Source organism: Cervus elaphus, chromosome 24, assembly GCF_910594005.1.
Source record: "Cervus elaphus chromosome 24, mCerEla1.1, whole genome shotgun sequence".
NCBI lineage: Eukaryota > Metazoa > Chordata > Mammalia > Artiodactyla > Cervidae > Cervus > Cervus elaphus.
The window spans coordinates 43,769,215-43,794,599 of NC_057838.1; the positions used below are offsets into that span (position 1 = coordinate 43,769,215).

General features: G+C 42.3%; 1 protein-coding gene and 1 non-coding gene across 4 annotated transcripts in view; both read left to right on the forward strand.

Moving 5' to 3' along the window:
• The window catches only part of FRMD4B (FERM domain containing 4B), a 356,738-nt gene that overhangs the window by 153,423 nt on the left and 177,930 nt on the right, over positions 1 to 25,385 (forward strand). Inside the window, exon 1 of one of the 3 annotated variants that reach the window (XM_043886549.1) lies at positions 9,274 to 9,765. The exons of 1 other annotated variant lie outside the window; for it this stretch is intronic. In XM_043886549.1, coding sequence (XP_043742484.1) covers positions 9,604 to 9,765 — 162 coding nt within the window. In that variant the 5' untranslated portion in view covers positions 9,274 to 9,603. Of the gene's footprint in view, positions 1 to 9,273; positions 9,766 to 25,385 lie in introns of those variants that run through there. One more of the 3 variants, XM_043886550.1, reaches the window with a different exon arrangement.
• Positions 21,952 to 22,025, forward strand: TRNAK-CUU. Its single transcript has one exon. It is a non-coding gene; the product is annotated as a tRNA-Lys (tRNA).

The following is a 25,385-nucleotide window of genomic DNA, read 5'->3' on the forward strand; positions in this document are numbered from 1 at the left end:
CAAATTCTATGGTTAACCTTTTGAGAAATAGACAGTCTTTTCCACAGCAGCTACATGATTTTACATGACCACTAATAACATATGTGTCCCAATTTCTCCATAGCCTCACCAACTCTTGTTACTGTGCATTTTTTGATCATCACCATTGTAGTAGGTATGAAGTGGTATATCATTGTGGTTTTGATTTTTGATTCCCAAATGATTAATGGTGTTGAGTGCTTCTTCATGTGCTTACTAGTCAGTCATATATCTGCTTTAAAGAAACGCATCTTTAAATCATTTGCCCACTTTTTCATTGGGCTACTTGTCTTTTTGTGATTGAGTGTATTTCATTATATATTTGGTATGTAAGTTCCTAATTAGATATAAGGTTTATAAATATTTTCTCCCAGTTGATGGCTTGTCTTTTCACTTTTTTATAGCATTTTTTGAAGCACAAAAGTTTTTCATTTTGATGAAACCAGTTTATCTATTTTTGTTACTTATGCTTTTTATGGGATATCTAAGAAACTACTGCCAAACTCAGTATCATAAAGATATAAATATTATTATGTTTTCTTCTATGAATTTTATAGATTTAGCTCTGACTTTTAGTTCTGTGGTCAGTGTTGAGTTAATTTTTATTTATGGTGTGAGGTAGGAGTTCAGGTTCATGCTAGGTGTCCCAGCATCACTTTTTAAAAAGATTGTGTTTCCCATAAGATTACACTGGCACTTTTGTCAAAAATCAGTTGACTATAAATGTGAGGTTTTATTTCTGGACTCCTGATTCTATTTCGTTGATCTGTATATCTCCCCTTATGCCAATACCATACTGTCTTGATTATTGTAGCTTTGTAGTGAGTTTTGAAATGTGATCTATTAAAAGTAAGAAAATACCCAGCTAAAAGCAGCTTGAGCTATTTAAGATCATTCACTGTTTACATCTCCTTACAAGTCATCTGAAAATAGGCTGCTCCTGAGTTTGTCTGATATCCAAGCAGTGTCATCAAGGACCAGGCTTTTTCCACCCACTTTTCTACTATCTTTGCTGTTAATACATCCTCTTGATTACAAGATGACTGTTACAGCTCAAAGCACTGTGTCTTCATACAATAGTATCCCAAGCAGGAATCAGGAAATGTGCTGAAAAAATTCTTGTGTTGTTCCAGTTCTTCAAAGAGGGAAATCCTTTCTAGAATCCTTTAGAAAACTTTGCTTTATATCATATTGCCTAAACAGGGTGTCAGGCCTTCTTTTAGGTCAATCACTTCATCCCAGAAAATCCTTCCATCTCACAAAATTAGAGTCTCTCAAAAGGGAGTAAATGGCTAATGGATAGATGACCAACACTATTTGCCAAAATATATAAGCATATAAAGAATAAGCCAAAACTATCCATAAGTCCACCAGGCTGAAATATAATAATGGATCTTTTTAGGGTAAGGAGGTCTACCTTAAATTCCTTCTGTGCTAGGTACTTGAGAAATAAAACCTATTTTCTTCCTCTGTTGACTTGAGACCAGATCATGTAGTTCGTCTCTTCATTCCTCTCAAATACTGCCTGGAGCTCTCTGAAATCTTGGTCTAAAGAATACACAACTGCTGTCTCAACTTTATAAAATATTCATAATCCTTGAGCCGTGGAGCATACTGCTTTTGGCCTCTTTATCTTCTTGTACACAATTCATTTTATAGTTGAAAACAGTATGTCGCTATTACCGACTTCAAGTTAATTTTAGGATAGCAATGCACAAGAAATACTTTTATGTCTTTTTTTTTTTTTTGATGCTTGACTTTGCTTTTATTTAGCTCTTACTGCTTAAGGGCCAAATAGTTGAAATTCTTTGCAATAATCCTGCCAAACCATTCTGTAGTTTTTAGTAATAATGGGAAAATGATCTGTTTTTATAACCTATTGCCCGTATGTGTTTGTTAGCCAGATATACCTGGCTTTGAGAGTTTTTACTGCTTTTAAGGCCATTCATCTTGGCTGATTTCTGTTTTTCATTTTACTACAATTGTACATAGGTAGTACAGTTAATCTTTGGAAAGTCAAGATTTTTCATTTATTCTTTTGTTTTTCTCATACCATTTATTTTATAGGAGTGAAGGTCACTGGGTTTTTGGTAACCATTCTCTTTATCTCGCATAAAAAATTCAGTTACTTTTCATTACAGATTTTGTTTTTCTCATCATTGTTTTATTCTTATTTAAATTGAGTAAACCCAAAAGGTGGACATTTTGTCATATTAAGTTCCTGGATAATACATAAGTCTTGGAGCCCTCCGTACCCTATAAATTTTAGTATTAGGCCAAAACAAATGATAACTTGTAAATACAAAAAATCCTTTTATTTCTCAATTAAAGTAGGACTGAAGAATTAGCTGTGCCACTGAAGATGCTGTTAAATGCTTTCTCCACAGATCTTCATCAAATCACCCAGCTTTTCTGTGCCTCAGTTTCTTTATCCATGAAATGGGGCCAGCAATATCTTTCTCCGTTTGACCTTGGGAGAATATTGTGCGAATTAACTGATGCTATGTACAGAGCCGCCTTTATTTATTTAGAAAAGGGTGCTATATAGACCAATTTATTTCTATTTTATTTTTGTCGTTGGTGTGCATGTAAATTAAGTGTAAATAGAAGGTGACAAATTATGGGGGTGGGAGGTTAAGTCACAAGATTGATATTTTTTCTTCTTTCAAGAAGAAGGTCAGCCCATATATGTGCTGCTGTATATAAAATAGATAACTAATAAGGACCTACTGTATAGCACAGGGAGTTCTACTCAGTACTCTGTAATGACCTATATGGGCAACGAGTCTTAAGAAGAGTGACTTTGTGTACACATATAATTGATTCATTTTGCTATGCAGCAGAGACTAACAGAACACTGTAAATCAACTATAACCCAATAAAAATTTTTAGAAATTAAAATTCTTTTAAAATTAAAAATAAAATGCAAAAAAGAAGAGAAAAAGCATTTGAAAGTGCTTAAAACATATATAAATAGAAAAAGTTATAAAAATCAGAAAAGAGGGTGGGCCCTTTCCCTCTGATCTGTGTGGGCTTCCTTGAAACCTTCATCCCCTCTAGTGCTTTCCTATCTGCAGCAGTGACTTCTAAAACTTGACTTGGCAAAACTTCCAGTGTCTGTTTAGTGGATTAACTAGAGAAAAATGGATACAATGCAGGGTCTAATGTGTTGCTTCTTTTTTTGTACTTTTTCATCCAGTGAAGATAGCATACCTCCTCTTCCCTTTGAGCAAGGAGAATTTGATTTAATAAAATAATAGGTGAGGTTATTGAGGAAAGCTGAGAAAGTTTTTTTTCCCTTCTATGAGTGGAATGAGTTTGCCAAAGAAAGGAAGATAGATCTGGATAGATACCTTGGTCCTGGATGTTGTTTAGCTAGTGGTTCTAGCCCTTTATGGTGCCAGAAAGCGGTTCAGAGTGCTAAAGGCAGCTGCAGAACTTAACCAGCCTACTGGTCAGCCTTCGGCAATGGTGATCATGGCTGGTACCCTCCCCTCCAGGTCTCTGCATGTTCCCATCCACCTCCTCCTGCTTCCGGCCAAGACTGACGGATGCTCCTTGTTCTCTCAGCCTGAGGGAAGGAGGAGAGAAAGCCGGAGAGGAGGCAGGGGGCTCAAGTGGAAATGAAGCAGAACTGGTGTCCTGCCAGGCCTCCTGCCTCCTCCCTGGGGCGAGATGTAGAAGGAGGGAGGGCATCCTGACCCCCTGACCGGGGAGCCTGCCTCTGCACAGTTGGACAGCCCTCCCACAGGCCACAAGAGGTGCTTGCGTTGGCAAGGTCACCTTGGCCCATCAAACTCTCACCCTATAGGTAAGACCTGATCTGGGGGACCTGTAGACGTCATTATGTTGACATTCCTATGATCCTGGCCAAGCCCTTTCTTCTCTCACCTCTGGAACTCTGCAGCCACATCTCAGCTGGACTTTCCTGCTCTTCTACTTCTCAAGCAACCTCTCTAACCCTTTTCCCTCCTGTCCCTCAAATCCGGACTCCCTCTTGCCGTAGAGCCCTTGTTCTTAACAGCTCATCCCACCTTGGCCTGCTGTCTGTGTCCCCTCCCTCGTCACCGAGCCCTCCCCTCCCCAGCCTCCAGTTATCAGCTGCAGCAACACGTCCTCATGGTGGCATTCCCCGGCCCTCCCTCCATCCTCGACATCCTTCATCTTGTGTCTCTATTGTAACTGTTTGGCACTGCCTGCTTCCTCTGTATAACTTGTTCAGATGTCTGCCTTTCTCACCCTTCTCTAAGACCCTGTTAGACAGAAATCGTCTCTGTTTTGTCCTCATGCGTTCTCAGCGCTCACTTGCCCGACTGACATGTAGTGCAAACTCAATACGTCATTTTTTTTTAATGAACAACAGTGTGTATTTTGGGACTGGATGAACTTCTTTCTATATTCACTCTTGAGACAAATAGTCTTTCATTTGTCAGTTCAATAACCATTGATTGATTGCCTGTTAAGTGCCAGCCACCAAGGAAACAAATATGAATAAGGCCGTTTCCCAGCTTCCAGCAGTGGTTTCTGAATGGGGTGGCTACCGCCCCACCTGGAGTCATTGGAAGTGTATGGAGGTGCTTTCTGCTGTTGATGTCATCATGTCTGGGGACACTACTGGTGTGTGTGAGCAGAGCCTAAGGTCACTAAACATTTTCCAGTGCGTGGGTACACTCCTGCATAAAGAGGGCCACTCAGCCACCCACCTCCACTCACCTGTAGAGACTCCTCAGAAAGTTAAACAGTCCAACAGAGAAAAGGAGAACGAAAAAGGGCAGTTTTCTCTTTGTAGGAGTGATGAGAGACTTCTGTAGCAACTCAAGGCCCACTGGAGGAATCAGTGTTCCACTTTGGGGTCCACGTAGGGAGGATTGTTTGAGTCCTGTGCCTAAGAAAGGCTTCGATGCTATGAAGGAGCCTGCGATTTAAGTGAAATGATAAAGCCAAAAATTAAAATGCCAAAAGATAAATAGCTTATGATTAAAATGACTATGCCTCATTTTTATGATAAATATTTTTTAAAGGGCTATGTGAAAAGGATAGGAAATGGCATTCCAGTTTCTTCTCAATGGGCTTTGAGTACATTACAGCTCTTTGTGAGTGTATGAAAACCTTTATAGAGTTATTGTTGCATCTCCAGTCTGCTTTTTGGGAGAAAACAGCAAGAGGGAAGAATGTTTCCCCCAACAAGTCCTGTGAGAGGAGGAAGATCAGGGTGTGGGTTGAGCTCGACCAAGGTTCCTCGGTGTCCACACCACTGATGTTTTAGGCAGGAGAGCGGTCTGTTGTGGGGGCTGCCCTGGGCATTGTAGGATGTTGAGCAGCATCTCTGACCTCTACCCACTGGAGTCTGGTAGCATCCCCCAAAATGCCTCCAGACATTGTAGGCAGGGTTGCAAAATTGCCCCTAATTGAGAGCCACTGAACCAGACCGTGTTTTATCCCCCTCAAGCCCTGTGTCAGACATGGTCTGTCAGAATTCAGCCACACTGGCTTTTCAGCTGTGCAGAGACGAAAGTTTAAAAATATCCACCAGCGTGCAACGGACTCGGTCGCTTTGATGGGCAGAGGGGACCTCTGGAAGCCGCTGTGATAGAACTGCTTATCTCTTTCCAGAGACAGGGCTTGGCATTTTGTGCTGGCCTCCTGGCACTGTGCTCTTCTCCCTGCTGATTGCTCAGAGGAGAACCTACAGGAGCCTCGGGGATAATGACAATTTCTCTTTTACGTCTGCAGCAGAGCTCCCAGGAGTATGAGCCATGCTGTCACCTGAAGCATCTTTTTAAGCCTCCGGAGAGAGCTGCAGGAAATTACAGTGTGTTGCAAGGAACTCTTTTGCTAGAGAGGGGGAAAAAATCCTCTTCTTAAATTTCAAAAAAAAAGCAAGATAATTTTGAAGTCAGCTTGATTTAGCTCCCTTTCCCCAGGAAATTTTAGACCAGCTTCAAGGGTGTGTGTCTGGGAGCTGGTTTGTCCCGCGTGGCTCGTCCATTTTCAAAAGGATGCCACCCTTGGATCCTTCTTTTCTCCCCTGCTCCACACCTGGGTTCAGTTGCCACCCATTGTCAGCCCCTGGTGTGAAGAACTTACTGTTCATTCCCTCTCAAAGCGGTCTTTACCTAGATCTTTGAACTTCTCCTTCTGCAGAAGAAGAAAGCTGTTTGGATAAGAAGCAGCATCCATGTTTATATTGGTGGGCACAAAATGTCTTTTCTTCTCTTCCGTCCAGCTTGGAATATCTACTGCTTCTCCAGTTCCCCAGGAAAGGTTGGCTGTGTGATGGGGAAGATCCAGCTTCAAAGAGCTTTTGAGGGAACTTGGAAGTTAAAGACCAGCACCCCCCAAAACCACATCACCACCAACTTTAACCTCCAACATACAGAAAGATCTAGGAAACCAGATGTAGATAATCAGTAGAGAAATTTTTTTTTGAGAATTTTTTTAAAACATGTTTTACAAGTACTATTTTATCTAAGGGGCTTCCCAGATAGCTCAATTGGTAAAGAATCCACCTGCAATGCAGGAGACCCCGGTTTGATTCCTGGGGCAGGAAGATCCACTGGACAAGGGATAGGCTACCCACTCCAATATTCTTGGGCTTCCCTTATGGCTCAGCTGGTAAGGAATCTGCCTGTGATGCGGAAAACTGGATTCAATCCCTGGGTTGGGAAGATCCCTGGAGAAGGGAAAGGCTACCCACTCCAGTATTCTGGCCTAGAGAATTCCATGGACTGTATATAGTCCATGGGGTCACAAAGAGTCAGACATGACTGAATGACTTTCACTTTCTTTTCATTTTATCTAAGTACCAAAAAATGAAACAATTCCTAATTTTGGTAGTGGTGATCATTTTTTTCCTTTGGGCGCTTATTTTTTGCCAGTCATCGCATATTTCATCTGTGTGCATGCTTAGTCGCTAAGTCACATCTGTCACTTGGTGACCCCATGGATTGTAGCCCACTAGGCTCCTCTGACCATGGGATTTCCCAGCAAGAATACTGGAGTAGGTTGCTGTTCTCTTCTCCAGGGGATCTTCCTGACCCAGGGATCAAACCTACGTCTCTTGATTTGGCACACATGTTCTTTACCACAGAGCCACCAGGGAAAGCCAGTGTGTTTTACTTACTCTTTTCCAAAATGATATGTAGTAGATTCCAATATTACCCCTGTTTCATAGATGAGGACACTGAGGCTTTGTGACTTTAAGGAGGTTGTGCGGGGTGCCACAGGTCTTCAGGAGCAGGGATTTAATCTCTTTGGAGACTTAGCTCCTAGCTACCATGCCCTGCAGTAGTGTTTGTCCATCTTCAATGAGAGTCAGAATCCCCCAGAGGCCACATGAGACCTCAGATTCCCTGACCACGCCTTGATTCTGGAGGGGGCCCAAGAACTGGCATCTAGTTCCCAGGTGATGTTGATGTTGCCGGTTCAGGGACTGCACTTTGAGAACCCCTGTACTACCTCACCCCATTTTCTAGAAAATAATGTAAGCCCTGACTTTGAAAACCTTGAATGCAAATCACTGAGGTTGGAATTGACCACTGACATTAGGCCAGTTCACAGGTAGATAATTGCCATGGTGTATCTAGAGCATCTCTTCTGAGAGCATGGTGTCATGAGACGGAGATAATTGATCTGTTGTAGGTTTTATTCTGGTATTCCCTTGGCTGCCCATTTCCGAGAACACAGTCACACTGCATTGTTAAAAAACAATAAAAATGTACCACCATCATCCTCTTATACTCATAGGCCCATTTTGAAGTTCAGTAGTTTTCCATTAGAAGGATGACATTTCATTTTCAAACTATACTTGGTTCATTGTCTTTTGACTCAGTGCGACCTAGTATTTTCTGTGTAAACACTGTGACCATTATCTTGGAAAATATCGTCAAAATGCTAATGCTAAGGAACACATAGAGCAGATTTACTGTGAAGAAAGGTGTGCAAATCTTGCATCAGGGCAGATGTCCTCTTAACTATTTCAACAAAAACTCTTAGGCAATTTTATTAGTAATAATACAAAGTAAAAAGTAAGAAAAGAAACATCCTTTAAAAGTTCCCCGATTATGATCACGTTGAAAACCAGGCACTTTGAGGACAAATTTTTTGTGTTCTTTTGACTGGTTGAGTTTTGCCTGAATTAAGATTCCCAAGGCACATTTGAAACCTGAAATAAAGCTGATTTGACTTGTCGATAGTCTGTTCTGAAGCTTTCTGAACTAGTTCAGGAGAAAGGCTTTGGCACCTTTACCTTTCTGCCACTTAATAGCAAAGATAACACCCCAGGTGTGAAACACCAGTAAAATACAGACAATTGTCCTAAGGATGGATTCAGGAAAAACCACCGCCCTGAAATTTGCTGCAGTCCTGTTGCTGTGAGCAATGTTACACTATTGTTTGGGACTGAAATCTGCACATATTTCAGAGGAATAATAGAGACTAGTGGTATGTGGGACTCCTCCGGCTCCTTTTTCCAAATGCCTTTGGGACTATCAATTTCCTGGGGGAGAACTTAAAAAAACAAAAACATTCATTATCTGGTGACTTCATAAGTGGTGGAACAGCTTTCTTTGCTTATGAGTGGAAAATAAACTATCTGCCTGTGCAGGTTTGTGCTAGCAGTGGCTGCTACACCTGCGCAGAAACTGAATTTTCCAGAACCAAACCAAGGATTCTCTTGTGTGCCTCTATTTCCCAGCAAAGAACTCTTTGCTAGAGACCCAGAACGGTCTTTGTGTTTCTCATGAGCTGACTGCTGCATTGGAATTAGCACAATGCCGGGGTCGAGGGATCCTACTCTCTGGTTGGCAACAGGCAGGTTATTTCCTCTGAGACCCCTCGAGTTAGGAGCAAAGGCAGGTTCTGCAATCAGGAGCACACTGTTGCTCTGAGACTGGTATCTTCACCTTCTGTCTTCAGCACAACCAAGGAAACGTTCAGAGCTGTTCCCCCGGGAGTGGGGTCCAAAGGGATGCTTCGGAGGATTTTTTTTTTTTTATCCCTCTTGCATCTCTAGCTGCCAGGAGACATTTATCAGTGCAGACAGATACCAAGCAAAAACCCTGTAGTGTAAAGTAAGGTGCTCCCCAAAGCGGATTCGGACATTGGGACTGGTGTGTGCACGCGCGTGTGTGGTGTGTGCAGGACGCCAGCCCAGTGCGCTGAGATGCAGCCCTCCTGTTTGCCTGCACAGAGTCGCTCCACTCCCCCCGCTGCCCAGCGCACGCGGGGAGCGCCAGGGGGAGTCCTCGCTGGTCCGGGCTTCCCGCGCCCCGGGAGCACCGAGGGCTCGCCTGGCGGAGCTTAGCGCAGCTCGCTCGGCGCTGCCAGCAAGCGGGCGGGGTGGACACTGGGCTTCTGTGTGCCCGCCGCAGCCGTTGGCTGGCGGGCGCCCAATCCCGGGGCATGCCGCCCGAGCCTGGCCGGGACGCACCGTGAAAGACCAGTTTGGGGGAAGGCTTGACCCCCGGCGGCCCGCAAGAAGCCGGCGTCCGGAGCCCAGGCGGCCGGGCCGCTGCGATCGGGCTTGTGGGGCTGCAGCTGCGGGAGCCCGCCGGGCACCCCCCGGTTCAGGGGGAAGGAGAAGGCATGGCTTCAGTGTTCATGTGCGGAGTGGAGGACCTGCTGTTCAGCGGCAGCCGCTTCGTGTGGAACTTGACCGTGTCCACGCTGCGGAGATGGTACACGGCGAGGCTGCGGGCTTGCCACCAGGTGCTGCGGACGTGGTGCGGGCTGCGGGAGGTGTACCAGGTGAGCCTGGCGCGGCCCTAGCGGGATGCCTGGCGCTCGCGGGAAACCGGTTCCACCTGTATGATTTTATTGTCCCTCTCCCTCCAACCGCTTTCTTTTTCAACTCCTAGCCGACTGCTTGACTCCTGGGTCAAAAGCTCAGCCACTGTAGGTAACTGCTGCCTGATAAAGCTTGTGAATTTTCCCCAGTGTGTAAGGGGCACCCTCGGTGAATTACCCTTGTCTTCGCAGACATCTATTACAGAGCGATGGTGTTCGGCAGGGCACTTAGCTCAGAAAGCTGTAGCTCTGCAGCAGAGCCTCTTCAGGGAGCAACTTTGACATTCACATGATTCCTTCCTTCTCATTTCATTGGGGGTGAAGGTAGGCATTTCAGGGAGCAAGGATTTCACATCAGTTTATGGATTCACACTCTTCCCTTTGATTTTGCCTTTCCATCAGGCAGCCCCAGCTTGCAAGGCAGAGCCAGGAAAAGCTGAATCTGTGTCTGCTGGCTTTTGGAAGGAAGGACAGCAAATTGTGAACACTTTGCAGGAGGATGACGGGCTGGGGAGGGGAGTGGTGGCCTGGCTGAGCGTTGGAATGCTAACGTTTGGATTTACTCCCTGTCACACAACACAGCCTCTTTATTTCTCTGCTAGGTCCCGTCCTGCAGGCAAAAAATGCTGCAACTTTGTTCAGTCTTTCTGGGGCTGTCGCTTCCCTTCATTGTTTAAAAAACAGTCATTTGTGGATTTAGAAGTCCTGTGCTTTGGCTGTTAATATTTTGTTTTTTTAAAAACAGTGTTTTTAACAAAACACTGTTAAGTGTTTTGTTTTTTTTTTAATCGACATTGCATGTAGGGAGCTTCTACCTGGAGTTTATCACGTTTTCTTTCCTGCGATGTGGAATCAGCTTTGTTGCAGATCCTGGATTCTCCCTACTCTGACCATGTTCTCAATGTGGCTCTAATTCATATCTCATTGTATTGAGTCCCATATCTGATCAAGCTGCTAGTGTTGATAAGCCATTTTCTTCCGTCAGGCAAAATGAAAAAGGCCAGCACCTGGGATCAAACTGTGGGCATCTAAAGAACCAGCGTGGCCTTGTCATCCTTGACATCCACGGCATCCTTGTTAAAATGTGAGAAAGGTTGTACTTTGCGCTTTCCCGACTCCTGCTTTGGATAACGTGCCTGAGATGTCTTGCATTTTGAAAGACTCCAGAAGCCCGGTTGAGAACCAGGGCAGCGTGTGGCGGTTTGAGAGGATTATGGAGCTGTGGAGACAGCCCATCTGGTCACATGACACAGATCACCTGGCTCTTTGGAGTCAGAGGTGTGTCTGCCTCTCAGCCTTTTTCTCTTTGGGGAAATCATTGTTCAGTTTGGTCTGTAGGAGAAGTGACCCTGATACAGTTATGTTTTCACTTTTTAACATGTGAGAAAGTTTCCAAAGGAGAGCACAAGTACTCTGGTTAACCATACAACCCTTGTGCCCCTCACCCAAAGACTCCAAGGACTCAGAGCTCTTCTCCTGGTAATGAGCCATTCAAAAATGACAGTTTCAGAAGCCTGAGACTCCACACGTTCTTTGTAAGGTTGATCAGTAATTATTTTTAAGCAGAACTGCAACTTGAACCTACTGAACTATAGGTTTTCTCTTCTATAAAATGGATAGTGACAGAGCCAGTACCCTCTCATAACAAGGAGAAAGACCTAAAATAACGATGACCATCTTTTGCTGTTCAGTTGCTCTGTCGAATCTGACTCTTTGCAACCCCACAGATTGCAGCACACTGGGCTTCCTTGTACTTCATTATCTCCCAGAGTTTGTTCAAATTCATGTCTATTGAGTCAGTGATGCTATTTTACAAGTATTAAGTCTTAAGTAGTCAAAGTTCATGTCTTTGGAAATAATTTTAAAATATTTTAAAACTTGAGAGAACTGTAGATTTTTCAATTGTGCAACACAGTTGTTAGCAAAGAAATTTCCTTTAATGTCTTTCAAATTTGAACAAGAAATAGACCTGAGTGGCCATAAAATAGACTGGTTAATACCTTTTACTCTAAGTTAAATAGACATAGGAGCAAATCCTGCCTCCGCCTATGTATGGTCATGAGTAAGTTATTTAATTTTCCTATTCTTCAGTTTCATTGTTTATAAAATGGGAAATATAATAGTACAAACCATAGAGGTTGATACAAGAATTAATTGACAGTGCTGAGAGTTTTTAGGACATATTCAGTAAATATTATCTGCTTTACCAGTTGGGCTATTTTTATTGCAATAGGAAAATGAACTCAAAGTAACCTGCAGAATAAACAGTAGGGACTTCTGACACAACTGAAAAATCTAGCAGCAGGATAAGCTTCAGGTATGGCTTGATCAGGGCACTCTGGTTGTCCTCCACGATTCTTTCAGCCTTATCTTGTTCATGCAATGGCTGTGTGTTAGTTGGTTTCCTCCTCGTGATAGCAGATAGCCAAAGTAGTTCCAGGACTTAGGTCCACATGTCAACCCATTTAGAAAGAAAGAGGATTTCTCAAAGGCACCAACTATCAAAAAATAATTTCCCAGTTTGCACTTTGACGAGTCAGTTTAGGGTCTGTTCTCACACCTACTGCCGTGCACTCATGGGCACGGGGAATGGGAACATAATTCCTGCATTCTCAAAAGGGAATGATAGGGCCCCCAACAGGCCAAAATCATTTTCTAGGGATAAGAGGGAGGCCAAAAAAAAAAAACTTAGTCTTTGGGTATAAAGCATAGGTATACATACAATACATGAACAGATATACAGTCTACTTGTGGAATTTGGGGGGTGAGGTGACTAGCGAACAACATAAATATCTTCAAAGGCTCCTTAAGGGAGTGATAATGAATAAAAAGATTGAGAAACCCTAAATTTCATCGGTTGGCTTAGGCCCCTGGGGTTGCCACACCATTTCTGAAGCCAAGAGTGAAGTTGGCCCCAGCCAGATGACAAAGCTACCAGACAGTGGGGGAGGGATGCAGTCAGTGTCCACTCTACCTGCATTTCCAGAATCTCAAATCTAGAGCTCTTTAAATGATTATTTTTCAAGATAAGTACAAACACTGATGCACAAATATATTTGTAAGTATCTTGCAACAGTAGTTTGTTCAAGTTTGGGGGTAGGAGGCCTGTTATTAGAATACCTGTATTGCTGTCCCATAATTATAAATTCAAAATCACATAGGGGAATGCTCCATCGTACTGGTCATGTTTATGGCATGTGAACTGGAAACTTCTAGTCTCAGTAGTCTTGTTTGTAAGAAAATTGAGGATTCAGTCACTCTGGAGAGTGAGGGTGGGGCAGGAGATATCCATTACATGAAATACCTGGCCGTCCCCGGGGAGTGTTTTGTTTATTCATATACTATAAGTGAAATAAGATCTCTACCTATTCATAAGGAACTTGGCAACCACATCCTTGCCTGGCCAGCACAGCCGGGAAGGCATAATTTCTTTGGAATTGAACACTTCCTCCACTTCTAGATATTGGAGAGGCTAGAGACTTAATTTGCCAGAAACCATGAATAATAAAGATACTAGCTACAAGGCATTTCTGTAGTCATGCAACTAAATAAAAAGCAGACTGAGGCTGCACCAAGGCTGCCTTTTAACAAAGACTTGCTTGATGAGTAAAGGTTTGAATTTGGTCGACATAGCAGACATGGAACATTCACTCTTCCATTTAGGGCTGAGTATTAAAAGCTGATATATCTCTCTTGTTTCATCTTGCCCAGATGGGTTGCGGTATCACAATTAATTAGGCTTAACAAACAGTTAAGGCGGAAAATGATGGGAGAGTGTCGTTGAAAAAGGATCAACACTCTCTGCTTTTTATTAAGTGTGATGTGTTCTAACAAAGCCCTCAGTTTGTTACTTGGGATACGTTTTCCTTTCATCTCCAACGTCTCAAAGGTAGAGTTTCTTGCAAACCCTGAATGGAGTCATTTTGCCTCCAGGAGGAGGTACTTTGGACAGAATCTAGGGTACTTCAGTGACCATAACAGACTGGGTTAGCTCCCTGGGGCAGACAGCTGGCAGTGATGGGCAGCAGGCATGCCAGATCACGGCAGAGGCTGTGGGCTCCAACTTGAGCAAATCTGACCTTGAGTGAATTGCTTTTTCTCTCTGAGCTCCATTTCCTCCTGAATAAGAGAGGAGAACTGTAGCCTTGCCATTCTGGATAGTGTAAAAAATTCATGAGATAATGTGTGTAACCCTGAATGCCTTGCATGGCACAAGGACATAAATAAACATTAGCTCTCAGGTACATAAAGAACTGAACACCAGACCTGAAGAAGGTATTTGATAAAGGATTGCTTAGGGTTTTAATTGTTGTTTTTATAAGTGAGACTGATTCTCTGGAAACTGAATTTCCATCTGTATATGCAAAAATGTTCAGAAAGAGAGACTATGGAATCTCCCACACAGTCAATACAGGATAGACCTTGGGTATCCGGGCTTATGTTCCAACACAGTAGATCCACATTTTTTGACGGCCTGTACGAAAATCTAGGAGGTTGTAGGCAGCTAGCGATAGGGTCTCTGAGAAGATAATCTCTTTATATTCCAAGACTCTGATGACCCGTAAATCAGTAACACCTGAACTTTCCATCCTGCCATATTGGTTATGGGAGACCAAGTCTCCAAATGGCAGTCATTCATTGAGCTTTCAGTGACCTGTGTATGTTTCAAACCATACACCCTTTGCTTGGCCCCACCTTCCAGTCTCCACAGCCCCTGGAATTACAGAGGCCAGAAGCAGGGCTGACAAATTACAACCCACAGGGGAAGACTGGCCTGCCTCCTGTTTTTGTAAATAAAATTTTATTGGCTTGCAGCCCTACTCATTCACTTACATGCTGTCCATGGCTTCTTTTGAAAAACAATGGCAGAACCAAATTGTTGTTACTCAACTAGTTCAAGTTGAATAGTTGATACAAAGAATGTATCGGCCACAAAGCTGAAAATATTTACTATTAGGTTTTTTAAAACGGAGAAAGTTTGCCAATCCTCAGACCAGAAAAAACAATATATTGGGCAGAGAATGCTAGAGGAAGAAAAGTTTAGAATTCAGTCATAGAGAAATAGAACTTGAAGGAATATGGAAGAATTTTCTCATAAAAAACCTAGTCACTAGGAAATTAATCAACAAATATTCAGGATCAGTGTTCAGTTTGCCTTTGCTAGGTCCTTCACTGTAGAACGTGGTTGGAGTTACAGATTGATTCATTCATTTGTCCATATATTCATACCTAAAATAATTTTCAGGTGCTTACTATGTCCCAGTTCCTGTGCCGAGGTGTTAGTAAGACAAAGTCAAGTAGATTGTCTCCTGTGTTCAAGGAGTCTATTGTCAAGTAGGGGAGACATTTAAGAAAATGAAACTCTGTGGAAGGATTTTACCTGGGTCCTTCAAGTGCTTAGGGAGTTTTAATCAGACAGGAGTAAAGCGAACGGGGAGGGATAATGGAAGCCAAGGAGGCTTCCTACAGGAAGTGATTCTCAAGTTGAAGTTAGAAAGGACAATTTGGAAGTTAGGTGGAGAAAGGCAGATGGGCAGGCATTTCAGGCCGTTTCAGTGGGGAAACAAGCTCTAGGGTAGGAGGATGGTTATAACGAGTTTTTAAGGTTGATGAGGAAAGAGGGGCTTCCCAGGTGGCACTAGTGGTGAAGAACCCACCTACCAATACAGGAGACATAAGAGGCACGGGTTCGATCCCTGAGTCGGGACTATCCCCTGGAGGAGGGCATGGCAACCCCCTCCAGTATTCCTGCCTGGAGAATCCCATGGACAGAGGAGCCTGGTGGGCTACGGTCCATAGAGTTGCAAAGAGTTGGACATGACTGAAGCAACTTAGCACGCATGCACAAGGAAAGAGAGAGAGAGACAAAGTCAGAGACAGGGTTTCATTGGGGGTAACATCCAGATTTGAATGGTCTTTTATTTTAAGGTTAGGATTTGATGTTTTTCTTCAGAACTTTGAGGGCAGGAGACAGATTAAGTTAGAACTGTCCCTGGCAGCAGTGAGGCTGATAGATGCAAAGGGTGGGGGCATAGTGGAAGCAGGAAAGGAGGGGACCTTAGGAGGCTGTTGCAGTGATGTATGTGTGTTACTCAGAATAGGGTAGGTTTTACTGTGGCAACAAACAGTCCCAACATCCTAATGGCTTAAAGAAATAAAAGTTTATTTTCGGTTCAGACTACCTGTCCAATTGCAGGTTGGCTGGAAGCTCTGCTCATCACTGTCACTCAGGTTCACAGAATGTTCCTGAACATTGCCAGTTGCCATAATAGAAAGTGAAGAGCCCTTCAGGGCTTTGCACTGGCAGTTCAGTGCTTGGTCTCTAAGTAACTCATGTAAGTTGTTTCAACTCATTGGTCACATCACTCACTCGAGCACAGGGTCCAAGGAAAGCAGTCCTTCCACTGAACAGCGTGAATGTTGGTGCAGATTTGGTGCCATAAGAAGCAGACTCTGAAACAGAGATTAACACGCAGGAAGTTTACTAGACAGTGCTCTGAGGATCTCTACTGTAGAGAGAATAGAAAGAAGTAGGATTGAACAGAGGGAGAAATTGGGTTACAGTTCAGGCTTAACGAAGGCTTCAGCTGACCCCACCAGTGGCTCTGAACCTAAGAGTCGTCTCCAGTTGGAACAAGAGGCCTGGGGGTCCCCACCCCACCTTCGTCACCCCTCATTGGAGATGGGCTGCCCTTGAGTCAGTGTTATGTTCTTGAAGTAGACATCTCTCTGTCATTCCTTAAATAAAATCTGAGATGACAGCTCAGAAATCTCCAGGCAGCTGATGGAATAAGTCTGGGCAGCGCATCACGCAGCAGCTTATACAAATGTCTGCCCGACAGGTGCTAGGGTCAAAGTCTGAACTGTGGCAGGGCCAGTGGGAAGGAAGTAGAGTAAAAGGATTGCGTTGATGTGAAGGATGTAGAATCGAGCTTTAAAACAGGGCAGTCTCCCAACTGGCTCCTATGCTCTGTTGAATGAATTGTGCAACCATGGAGTTAGTTAATAGTAGCAACACATACAGAAAGAAGCAAAAACTTGGTTGATAAATGAAACATGAGTCTACTTACCACTGAGAAAATTGTCTTCTGTATTTTCATGTAACCACAGACTAGGATTTGATGGAAAATTGGGACGCTTGGGTACCTAAAAATTGGTAAGAAAACTATCTTAATATTTGAGCCCATTATTTAGCATAAGTAAATTTCTAAAGGACCATATGATTCAAGATCAACAGAGTCGCAGGATCTTTAAAAAGCACTTTTGAGCCCTCGTTGTACAGTCTGTGAAACATCAGGTTAAGAATAGACTCTCCTGCCCTTTTCAGGTCGGTGATTGTTTTTTCCCTTCCAACTTTTCCTGGTGGAGCTGCAGCATAAAATAACTTCCTGTTCATCCCCTACTTACGTTTCTTCTAAACACTGTGTTTGGGATGCCCAGTTTGGTTGTGGAAAAGTGTGAATGACTCAAATGGGATAAAAAAATTGAAATTAACATCCATAAGTAATTATATATGTGTGTGTGTGTGCATATACATACCTAAAAGATATAAATTCTGACATTCGTGAAATAAACTTTAGCCATGAGGGAAACTGGTCAATATGGTAAATTAAATAGAGCCATTTCCCCCTATTATCCTAATTGTTTTTAGTTTCTTGAATTTTGTGTGTGGGCAAAGCTTATTGCTTAAATAATTATTTTCTCCTTAACTAGCATTTTTATATAGTCTTACTGTCTTGACAAATAGCTACTAATTATTAAGCAGCTACTATGTGCTATGCCTTGTGCCTGGTACTTTACATGTATTATCTTTTTTAAAATAAATGTATCTTTGGGGAAATATTTCAATATACAAAATATAAATGATGATATAGGTAAAAACCCACGTAACCACCGCTTAATTTTAGGCATCTTAATATTTTACCATGTTTTCTCTGGGTACTTTTTTTTTTTGTAATACGATAAAAATTTACAGAATCAGTTGAAACCATCTTTTTACCTCTCATCTCTCTCTAAAAACAGTCCTATTCTGAATTTCGTGGTTTTCATTCCCAGGCACATCTTTCTCATTTTGCCACATATATTCATATCTATAAACAATATATATTATTTTTGTGTTTGTAAAATTTAAATTAGGATGTGTCATTCTACTACCTTATTTTTCTCTCAACAGGCTTTTGGGACTTATCTCTAAATTCGTTTTAACACTTATATTCCATTGCATTAAACATACCAATCTCTTGTTGATGGACATTTAGGTTATTGGCAAAGTTTTAGTGTCCCCAACATACTATACTGAAAATGTTGTGTTTATCTTTTTGTGCTTATGAGCAAGAGCTTCTCCAGAGTATGTACTAAAAGGGAGACTTACTAGGTTTTTGGCTTTAATAGATGCTGTGCCTTATTTCTGTCCTTACAACCACTCTTCAAGATGATATCATGAATCCCACCTCATTGGTTTTATATACTTATTAGCTAATAAGACATTGTGCTGAAGTTTGAACCGAACTGTAAAGCTCATGAATGATATCATGGATTATATCATGATTCAGCACCATGTCTTATTAGCTAATAAGTATATAAAACACTTAGCCTTTTGCCACTGACTTGCAGCTTTATTAAAACGGTTTGTATAGTATCTCATTTATTCACTTATTTGTTCAACAAACATTGAGTGAAAACATAGCTGAGTGCTTAAAAATGAAATGTATAAACTTCTTGAATTCAAATCCTAAGTTCCCTTTTGTTAGCTGTGTGAGTTCTCAGAGATTGTTCTCGTTAACTTTTTTCTAGGACTTCTCTGGCAGTCCAGTGTTTGGGACTTCGCCTTCCAATGTAGGAGGTACAGGTTAAAACCCTGGTTTGGGAACTAAGATCCCTCATGCCTTGGTGAGCAAAAAAACCAGAACATAAAAAGCAGAAGCAATATTGTAGCAAATTCAATAAAGACTTTAAACTACATCTAAAAAATATTTTTTAAAACTTTTTTCTGCTGTAAAATATGGTTAATTATAGTGCCTCTCTTAAAGAGTTATGTTCCCAGGATTGTCATAAAAATAAATTGCATTAATATTTGAAAGCACTAAAACAGTGTTGGACGTATTCATGGATGGGTAGATGGACAGTGGATGGACACGGATGGATGGACGAACAGATGGGCAGATGCTTGGGTGGAGAGACAAATGGTTGGACTGAACTGATGATTGGGTGGATAGATGAGTGGATGGATGATAAAAGAATGGATGGACAGACAGATGGGAAGATGGTTGGATGGCTAGATGCACAGATGAACTAATGGTTGGATGGATGGATGAATTTCTCAACAGTTATCTTCATATGTGCAGTCCTTACCATCTTATGCATATGCATAACCTTTGGAGCTTTTAAAATCTGCAGAAAGCCTTGGCTCCTCCCTCCTCTCTCCTCTCCAAATTAAGAACTATAGTCTAACGTAGCAAGTAGGAAAGGGGCCCACTGACCACTGCATAGAGACCCTGTGCTCACATGGTTTCATGGCACAGCGTTTTATCAGAGACTCTGTCTTCCTAATGCTGTTGTCTTCTTCGTTTATTCTTTGAAGGCAAAGATTCTCATGAATGTTTAATCATTTTCTTTTTTCCTCCAAGATGAAGGCATTAAACTTTCTCTCTCTCAACCCTGAACCCCACTCTGGTATGACCGAGAGCCCTAGATCCTCATGTATAAAGGCTCTGGGACCCCACTGACTGATGGCATTCTCATCTCTATAAGTGCTCTTCTGATATGACTCTTAAATTTCCAACTGCTTAGGAGACCCAGTTATTACAGGCAACATGCTATGCTTGGGTAAAGTAGCCAGCAAACATTTTTACAGGAATTAGTTAGTCTCATTAAAATGTGATTAGATGCTTATTAGCTAAAAGAGAAAAGAGAGAAATAAAATGGGCTTTAGTCAGCTGGACCTGGGTTACAAATCAAGACTTCATCACTTACCTGCTGTGTGCCCTTGAGCAAGTGACTTCATTGCTCTGAACTTGTTTCTTATACAAAAGATAAAATATGATGTACATTTTAAGTTTGATATAAAAGTGTAACATGGATTCAGAAAAGGTAGCTTTTCCAATGTAAACGTTTGGATGCCTTCACAAAGTTGATCCTAAAGCCTGAAATTATCATGCTAGTCATGAATAGTGCAAACTGTGATCAGGAATTAAGTCCAAATGCCCGCATATACTAGCTGTGTGTCATGAGCAAGTTACCTGCTCTCTTCGTGCCCCTTTTCTCAACTATGTGATGGGGACGGTATTATAACAGTGCCTGTCTCTCGGGGTTGTTGAGGGGACAACACAAGATTATGCAATAAAGGTCTATCTGGGGTACCTGGCTCACAACCAGCAGTTAGGGAGTGTCATTTCTATTTAATGAACATTTTTTATGTTGTCAGACATAGCGCTAAGCATTTGGTCACGCTGCACGGCTTGCAGGATCTTACTTCCCTGACCAGGGATCGAACCCAGCACCTCGGCAGGGAAAGCACCATGTTCTAACCACTGGACCGCTGGGAAATTCCCTAAGCATTTCGTATTTACCATTTCATTTAATTCTCCTAACAATGACATGAAGTAGGTACTATGAAACCCATTTGGCAGACATAAATATTATTTAGCATGTTAAGTCACTTAGCCAAGAGCAAAGATGGAGGATTCAGATCTGTCTAAATCCATTCCCTCAGCCACTGCATGGACTAGATGTAGTTTGCAAAACATTCAGTCTCTTCATTTTCCACGTGTGCCTTCATTGAATCCTTTCTAGCACTTTTCCAGCCTCTAATCTCTGCCTCTACCCAACCCTGTAGTCATAGCAGGTATTAAACCCATTTGAGACTGAATGACTAACGCCATTTTCTCTCTACAGTCTACTCCCAGCCCAGCCTCCAGAGTGGTTTTGTTAAATGTTAAGTCAGATCATGTCATCCATCATCTTGTTCAGAACTCTGTCATGACTAACAACTCAGAAAAAGCCAGTCTCACTTTTAACCTCCCAGGTCCTGCATAATTGATACCTTCTTCTCTAGTTTCCTCCACCAACCACCCCCAGCAGACACACTCAACTTCTGGTCTTTTTATTATTACTAATGTTAGCATTATATTCAGTGTATTTGTGTATGTGTGTGTATTCTAGTTAATAGTTGACATATAACATATTGGTTTCAAGTGTATAGCATAATGATTCAATATTTAAATATATTGTGAAATGGTCACCACAATAAGTCTAGTTGACTTCCATCACCACACATAGTTACAGATTTTTTGTTCCTATAATGATAGCTTTTGAGAGCTGCTCTCTTAGCAACTTTCAAACATACAATATTATTAACTGTAGTGCCATGTGGTACATTACATCCCTTGACTTATTTATTTTAGAAAATTTATACCTTTTGATCCATTTCACCCATTTCACCCACCCTCCAAGCCATGCCTTTGTGCAAGCGTATTTAGTCATGTCCGAATCTTTGCAACCCCATGGACTGCAGTCTGCCAGGCTCATCTGTCCATGGAATTTTCCAGGCAAAACTACTGGAGTGAGTTGCCATTTCCTATTCTAGGGGATCTTCCCACCCCAAGGGTCAAACCCGCATCTCCTAGGTCTCCTGCATTGGCAGGCAGATTCTTTGTCACTGAGCCCCCTGGGAAGCCCACCTCTGGCCGCCCACCAGTCTGGGTCTGTGAGCTGCCTCAACCTCTGGTCCCAATTTGGGATGTTCTTTCTCTCTCCAAGTCTTCTCCAGCAGCACGGACCTCTTTGCTGTTCCTTCAGCCCTGCCAACACGTTCCATCCTCAGAGCCTTTGCCCTTGGCATTTTCTCTGCCTGGAACTTTGTCACCCAGAGGGTCACGAGACATGCTTCCCCCTTTACTTCCTGCAGATCTTTCTTCAGATGCCTCCCAACCAGTGAGGCCACCCCAGGCTGTTCTCTTATTCTGCTTTATTCTTCTCTGTAACCCTATCACCACCTGACGTTAGGAAATCTATTTGCTTAGGTGCTTACGTGTGTTTCCCCAACCAGAATGTTAGCTGATGAGGTGGCGAAACTTTGCTTTGTTCACTGCAGTGTCCTCTGTTCCCGAAACATAATATTCCTTCAGAAATAGTTCTTGACTAAATGAACAAACTAGCTCAGTCGGTAGAGCATGAGACTCTTAATCTCAAGGTCGTGGGTTAGAGCCCCACATACAGCGAGGTTTGGGGCTTCACTGGTAGCTCAGACGGTAAAGAATCCACCTGCAATGCGGGAAACCTGGGTTCGATCCCTGGGTTGGAAGTTCCCCTGGAGGAGGGCATGGCAACCCACTCCAGTATTCTTGCCTGGAGAATCCCCATGGACAGAGGAGCCTGGCGGGTTGCAAAGAGTCCAACACGACTGAGTGACTAAGCGCAGCACAAACGAACAAAGGAATCTGCTTTACATTTTAAGAAACTTGCTCTAGCCACTGTGGTGGGAAAGGGCCGGGGAGTGGTAAGAGCAGTCGGGAGGCCATTTCTGATGTCCAGCCAAGGGACGGTGTACTGGGCTGGGCTGGAATGGTGGCCGCACGTGCTATAGGAAGAAGCTAGGAATTTGGAGGAGGAGGCTGCTGCACGAAGGGGACTCTGTCCAGCAAGAATGTTTACAGTCTATGAAGTTTTGGAAACATCCAGGACGAAGCCATGTGTGTTGAAACGGATTTGTGTCTGTGTGTGTTTACTCTTTTTCATTATGGAAAATAGCCCCAAGCCAGTATAAGCTGATTGAGAGTGGTTCATTAGTGTTCTCTGAAAGCCATTCCATTAAGGAAACAGCAGGGCAGGGAGCACAGCGAGATGTTTCCTCCCAGCCCTCTAAATCAGGCTCAGGCAGGGACCCCGGCTTCTGTGTTCAACCAGCTGCAAGTTCCCGCTGTGCCCAGCCCAGGGTGTGGACGTTGGCAGTTTCTGCAGTTCTCGTCAGCTCTGACTGTCAAGTGATCTCCGTTTCCTGTGCCCAGCCCTATGGTTAAGCTCTGGAACGTGCCCTCCTTGGCCTGACCGATGCTGCCAGACGTTTCAGACCCCTGGCTTTCTCTTTGTGGCACTCTCTGGAAGTTGATTATCATTCTGACCCTTGCCCAGATCATTCCCATCCCATGGAGATTGGGATGGAAAGACCCTTTGGATTTGCCTGGATTCCTGGGAGGAAAAAAACTTTGTTTCTGCTCTTCGTTAGTGTTTAATTAAAGGCTTGCTATCCCTAAGTCTTCAGCTGTGTCCAAGCTTTTTAAAATTCTGCAAGCGCAGACAATATAAAGAGAGTTCGACCCTTTGAGTTACAAGAGCTGGGTTTTGGTGTCTAATTATCAACCTCAAATAATGACAGAATCATAATCTTTTAGAACAAAACGGAATATGAGGCATTTCCCAAATATTTCCTGAAGACAAAGTACACTTACTTTTAACCAATAGTCAATATCAGCTTTTAAATGCAATCAGAGTTTTAAGTTTGAAGCAGTTTGGTTCAGGATGTGAAGAATCTTAACTGTCAACTCATATTTAAATTTATGGGGTCTTTCCTTCCTTAAGATTTTATATATTAATCTTTCTAGGTATTGATGCCAGATATAGTTCCAGCTGAGCTCATGAGATTTTTTTCCTGTGAAATTCCTTCTGGAAATGAGATTTCTTTTAGTGAATGTATTTTTCCTTTAATAAACTTCAGAAACCAACTCAGAGTTTCAAAAAAATTTTTTTTCTGAGATGTTAGTGCCAGAGTCTGAACAGTGCCCTTTATTCACTACCAAGTTGCATCAGTTTAAGTTTTTTTTTCAGGTTCAAGCATTACGTTAGGTTACAAATATAGCAAAAACTTGCCACACCTTTATGCTGTGTATTGTGTGTTTTAAGTATTTAATTATGTCTTTCTATCCTTTTCTTCCCCACCCTCTTTTTTGGTATACTTTCTCTGAGCTAAATAGGTCACACTTAAATGTGTAAATAAATAGCATATATGTGTGTGTGTATACATATACATATGAAAAATGTATAAATACATGTACACATATGTGCTTGAGTGTGTATATATGTCACTGTATCTGAAGTTTTTCCCCAAAATAATACCACGAGCCAACATATTTACCAGACATCACTTTTCTTCCCCTAATCTTCAACGTCACTTCTAAATTTATATTATAACCCTGAAGTAAATAGCTAGTACCAATAATATGGTTGGGTTCCATAATAGATTGTGTTCTTCAGGAAGTTGCTATCAATTTTGATGAAGTCCAGCAAATGAAGATTTGGTCAACAATTTCACTTATTTCCTGTGGTTTAAAAATGAAGAAAATACAAAATCAGAGAACTGGTCGTGTGTTCCTGGTCACCTTCTGCGTCAGCTCAGCTCACTGGTCTGTGAAATGGGGCCTTGGCGTGGGCTGCCACACTGGAGGCTACTGGGTGGTCAGTAGACAGAAGTAGAGCAAGTTACTCAAAATGCAGCTCTTGCCCCCTCCCATCCCCAGCAGCTCCATCTAAGGAGGACCAGGTGGGGAGTTAAGAGCTGGAGGGGCCTATGAGGAAAAAGAGGAAGCAGCCTTCCTTGGCCCATATAGCTTCATTTATTATTTACAGATATTAATGACATCGGTCTGTTTTAATAGAACATGTAATGAGATGAACAGCTTTATCTATTTCCTTTGAGTGATTTGCACATATCCTTTGGGAGCCAAGGATGTTGGAGTCAGATAAAAATGAGCTCTAATCCTGTTCCTTATGCCTTCCTGGTTGTATCACCCAAAACTTAATACCTCATTCCTTTGAGCCTCGGTTTCCTCATCTGTGAAATGGGAACATAATATATCATCATACTGTTGTCAGCTGTTTTTTGTTTAGTTTTGTTTTTTTGGCCATGTCATGCAGCATACAGGATATTAGTTCCCTGACCAGGGATTGAACCCCTGCCCCGTACGTTGAGAGCACAGAGTCCTAACCACTGGACTACCAGGAAAGTCCCTGTTGCCAGGTTTAAGTGAAAGGATGCCCTGTGACTGCTCAGAATGATGTCTAGAACATGACTAGAACACAGTACATTGTAGTTTAGGGAAAAGGCCTTGGTATTGAAATACACCAAAAAAGACAAATGTTAGAAATGGGATACTCACTTCCTCTCTCATCTCAATGAAGTTATCTTAAGTAAGGATAAGAGATGAGGTGAATATTTTGAAGCAGAATTAAATTATAATCTGATAAATTGTTACAACCTTTTCATAGAACAGTTTAGTTGTATCTAATCAGAATTTAAGATATGTGCCCTATTTGATCAAACATTTCCTTTTCAGGAAGTCGTCTGAAGGGCATAATGGTACATGTGTAAGGATTTTCATAACAGAATGATTTGAAATAGCAAATCAGTGGAGACATGAATAGGAGGATGATTAATAAAATGATAATCCCTCCAAAGCATGGGATTCTGTGACATCAGTAGAAAAAGTGAAGTAGACGTATACGTCACAGCCTGCCAGAATTGTCACTGATCTATTTTGGGGTAAAAATAAACACAAAAGACAGAACACTATACAGGATGTGTGTGTGTG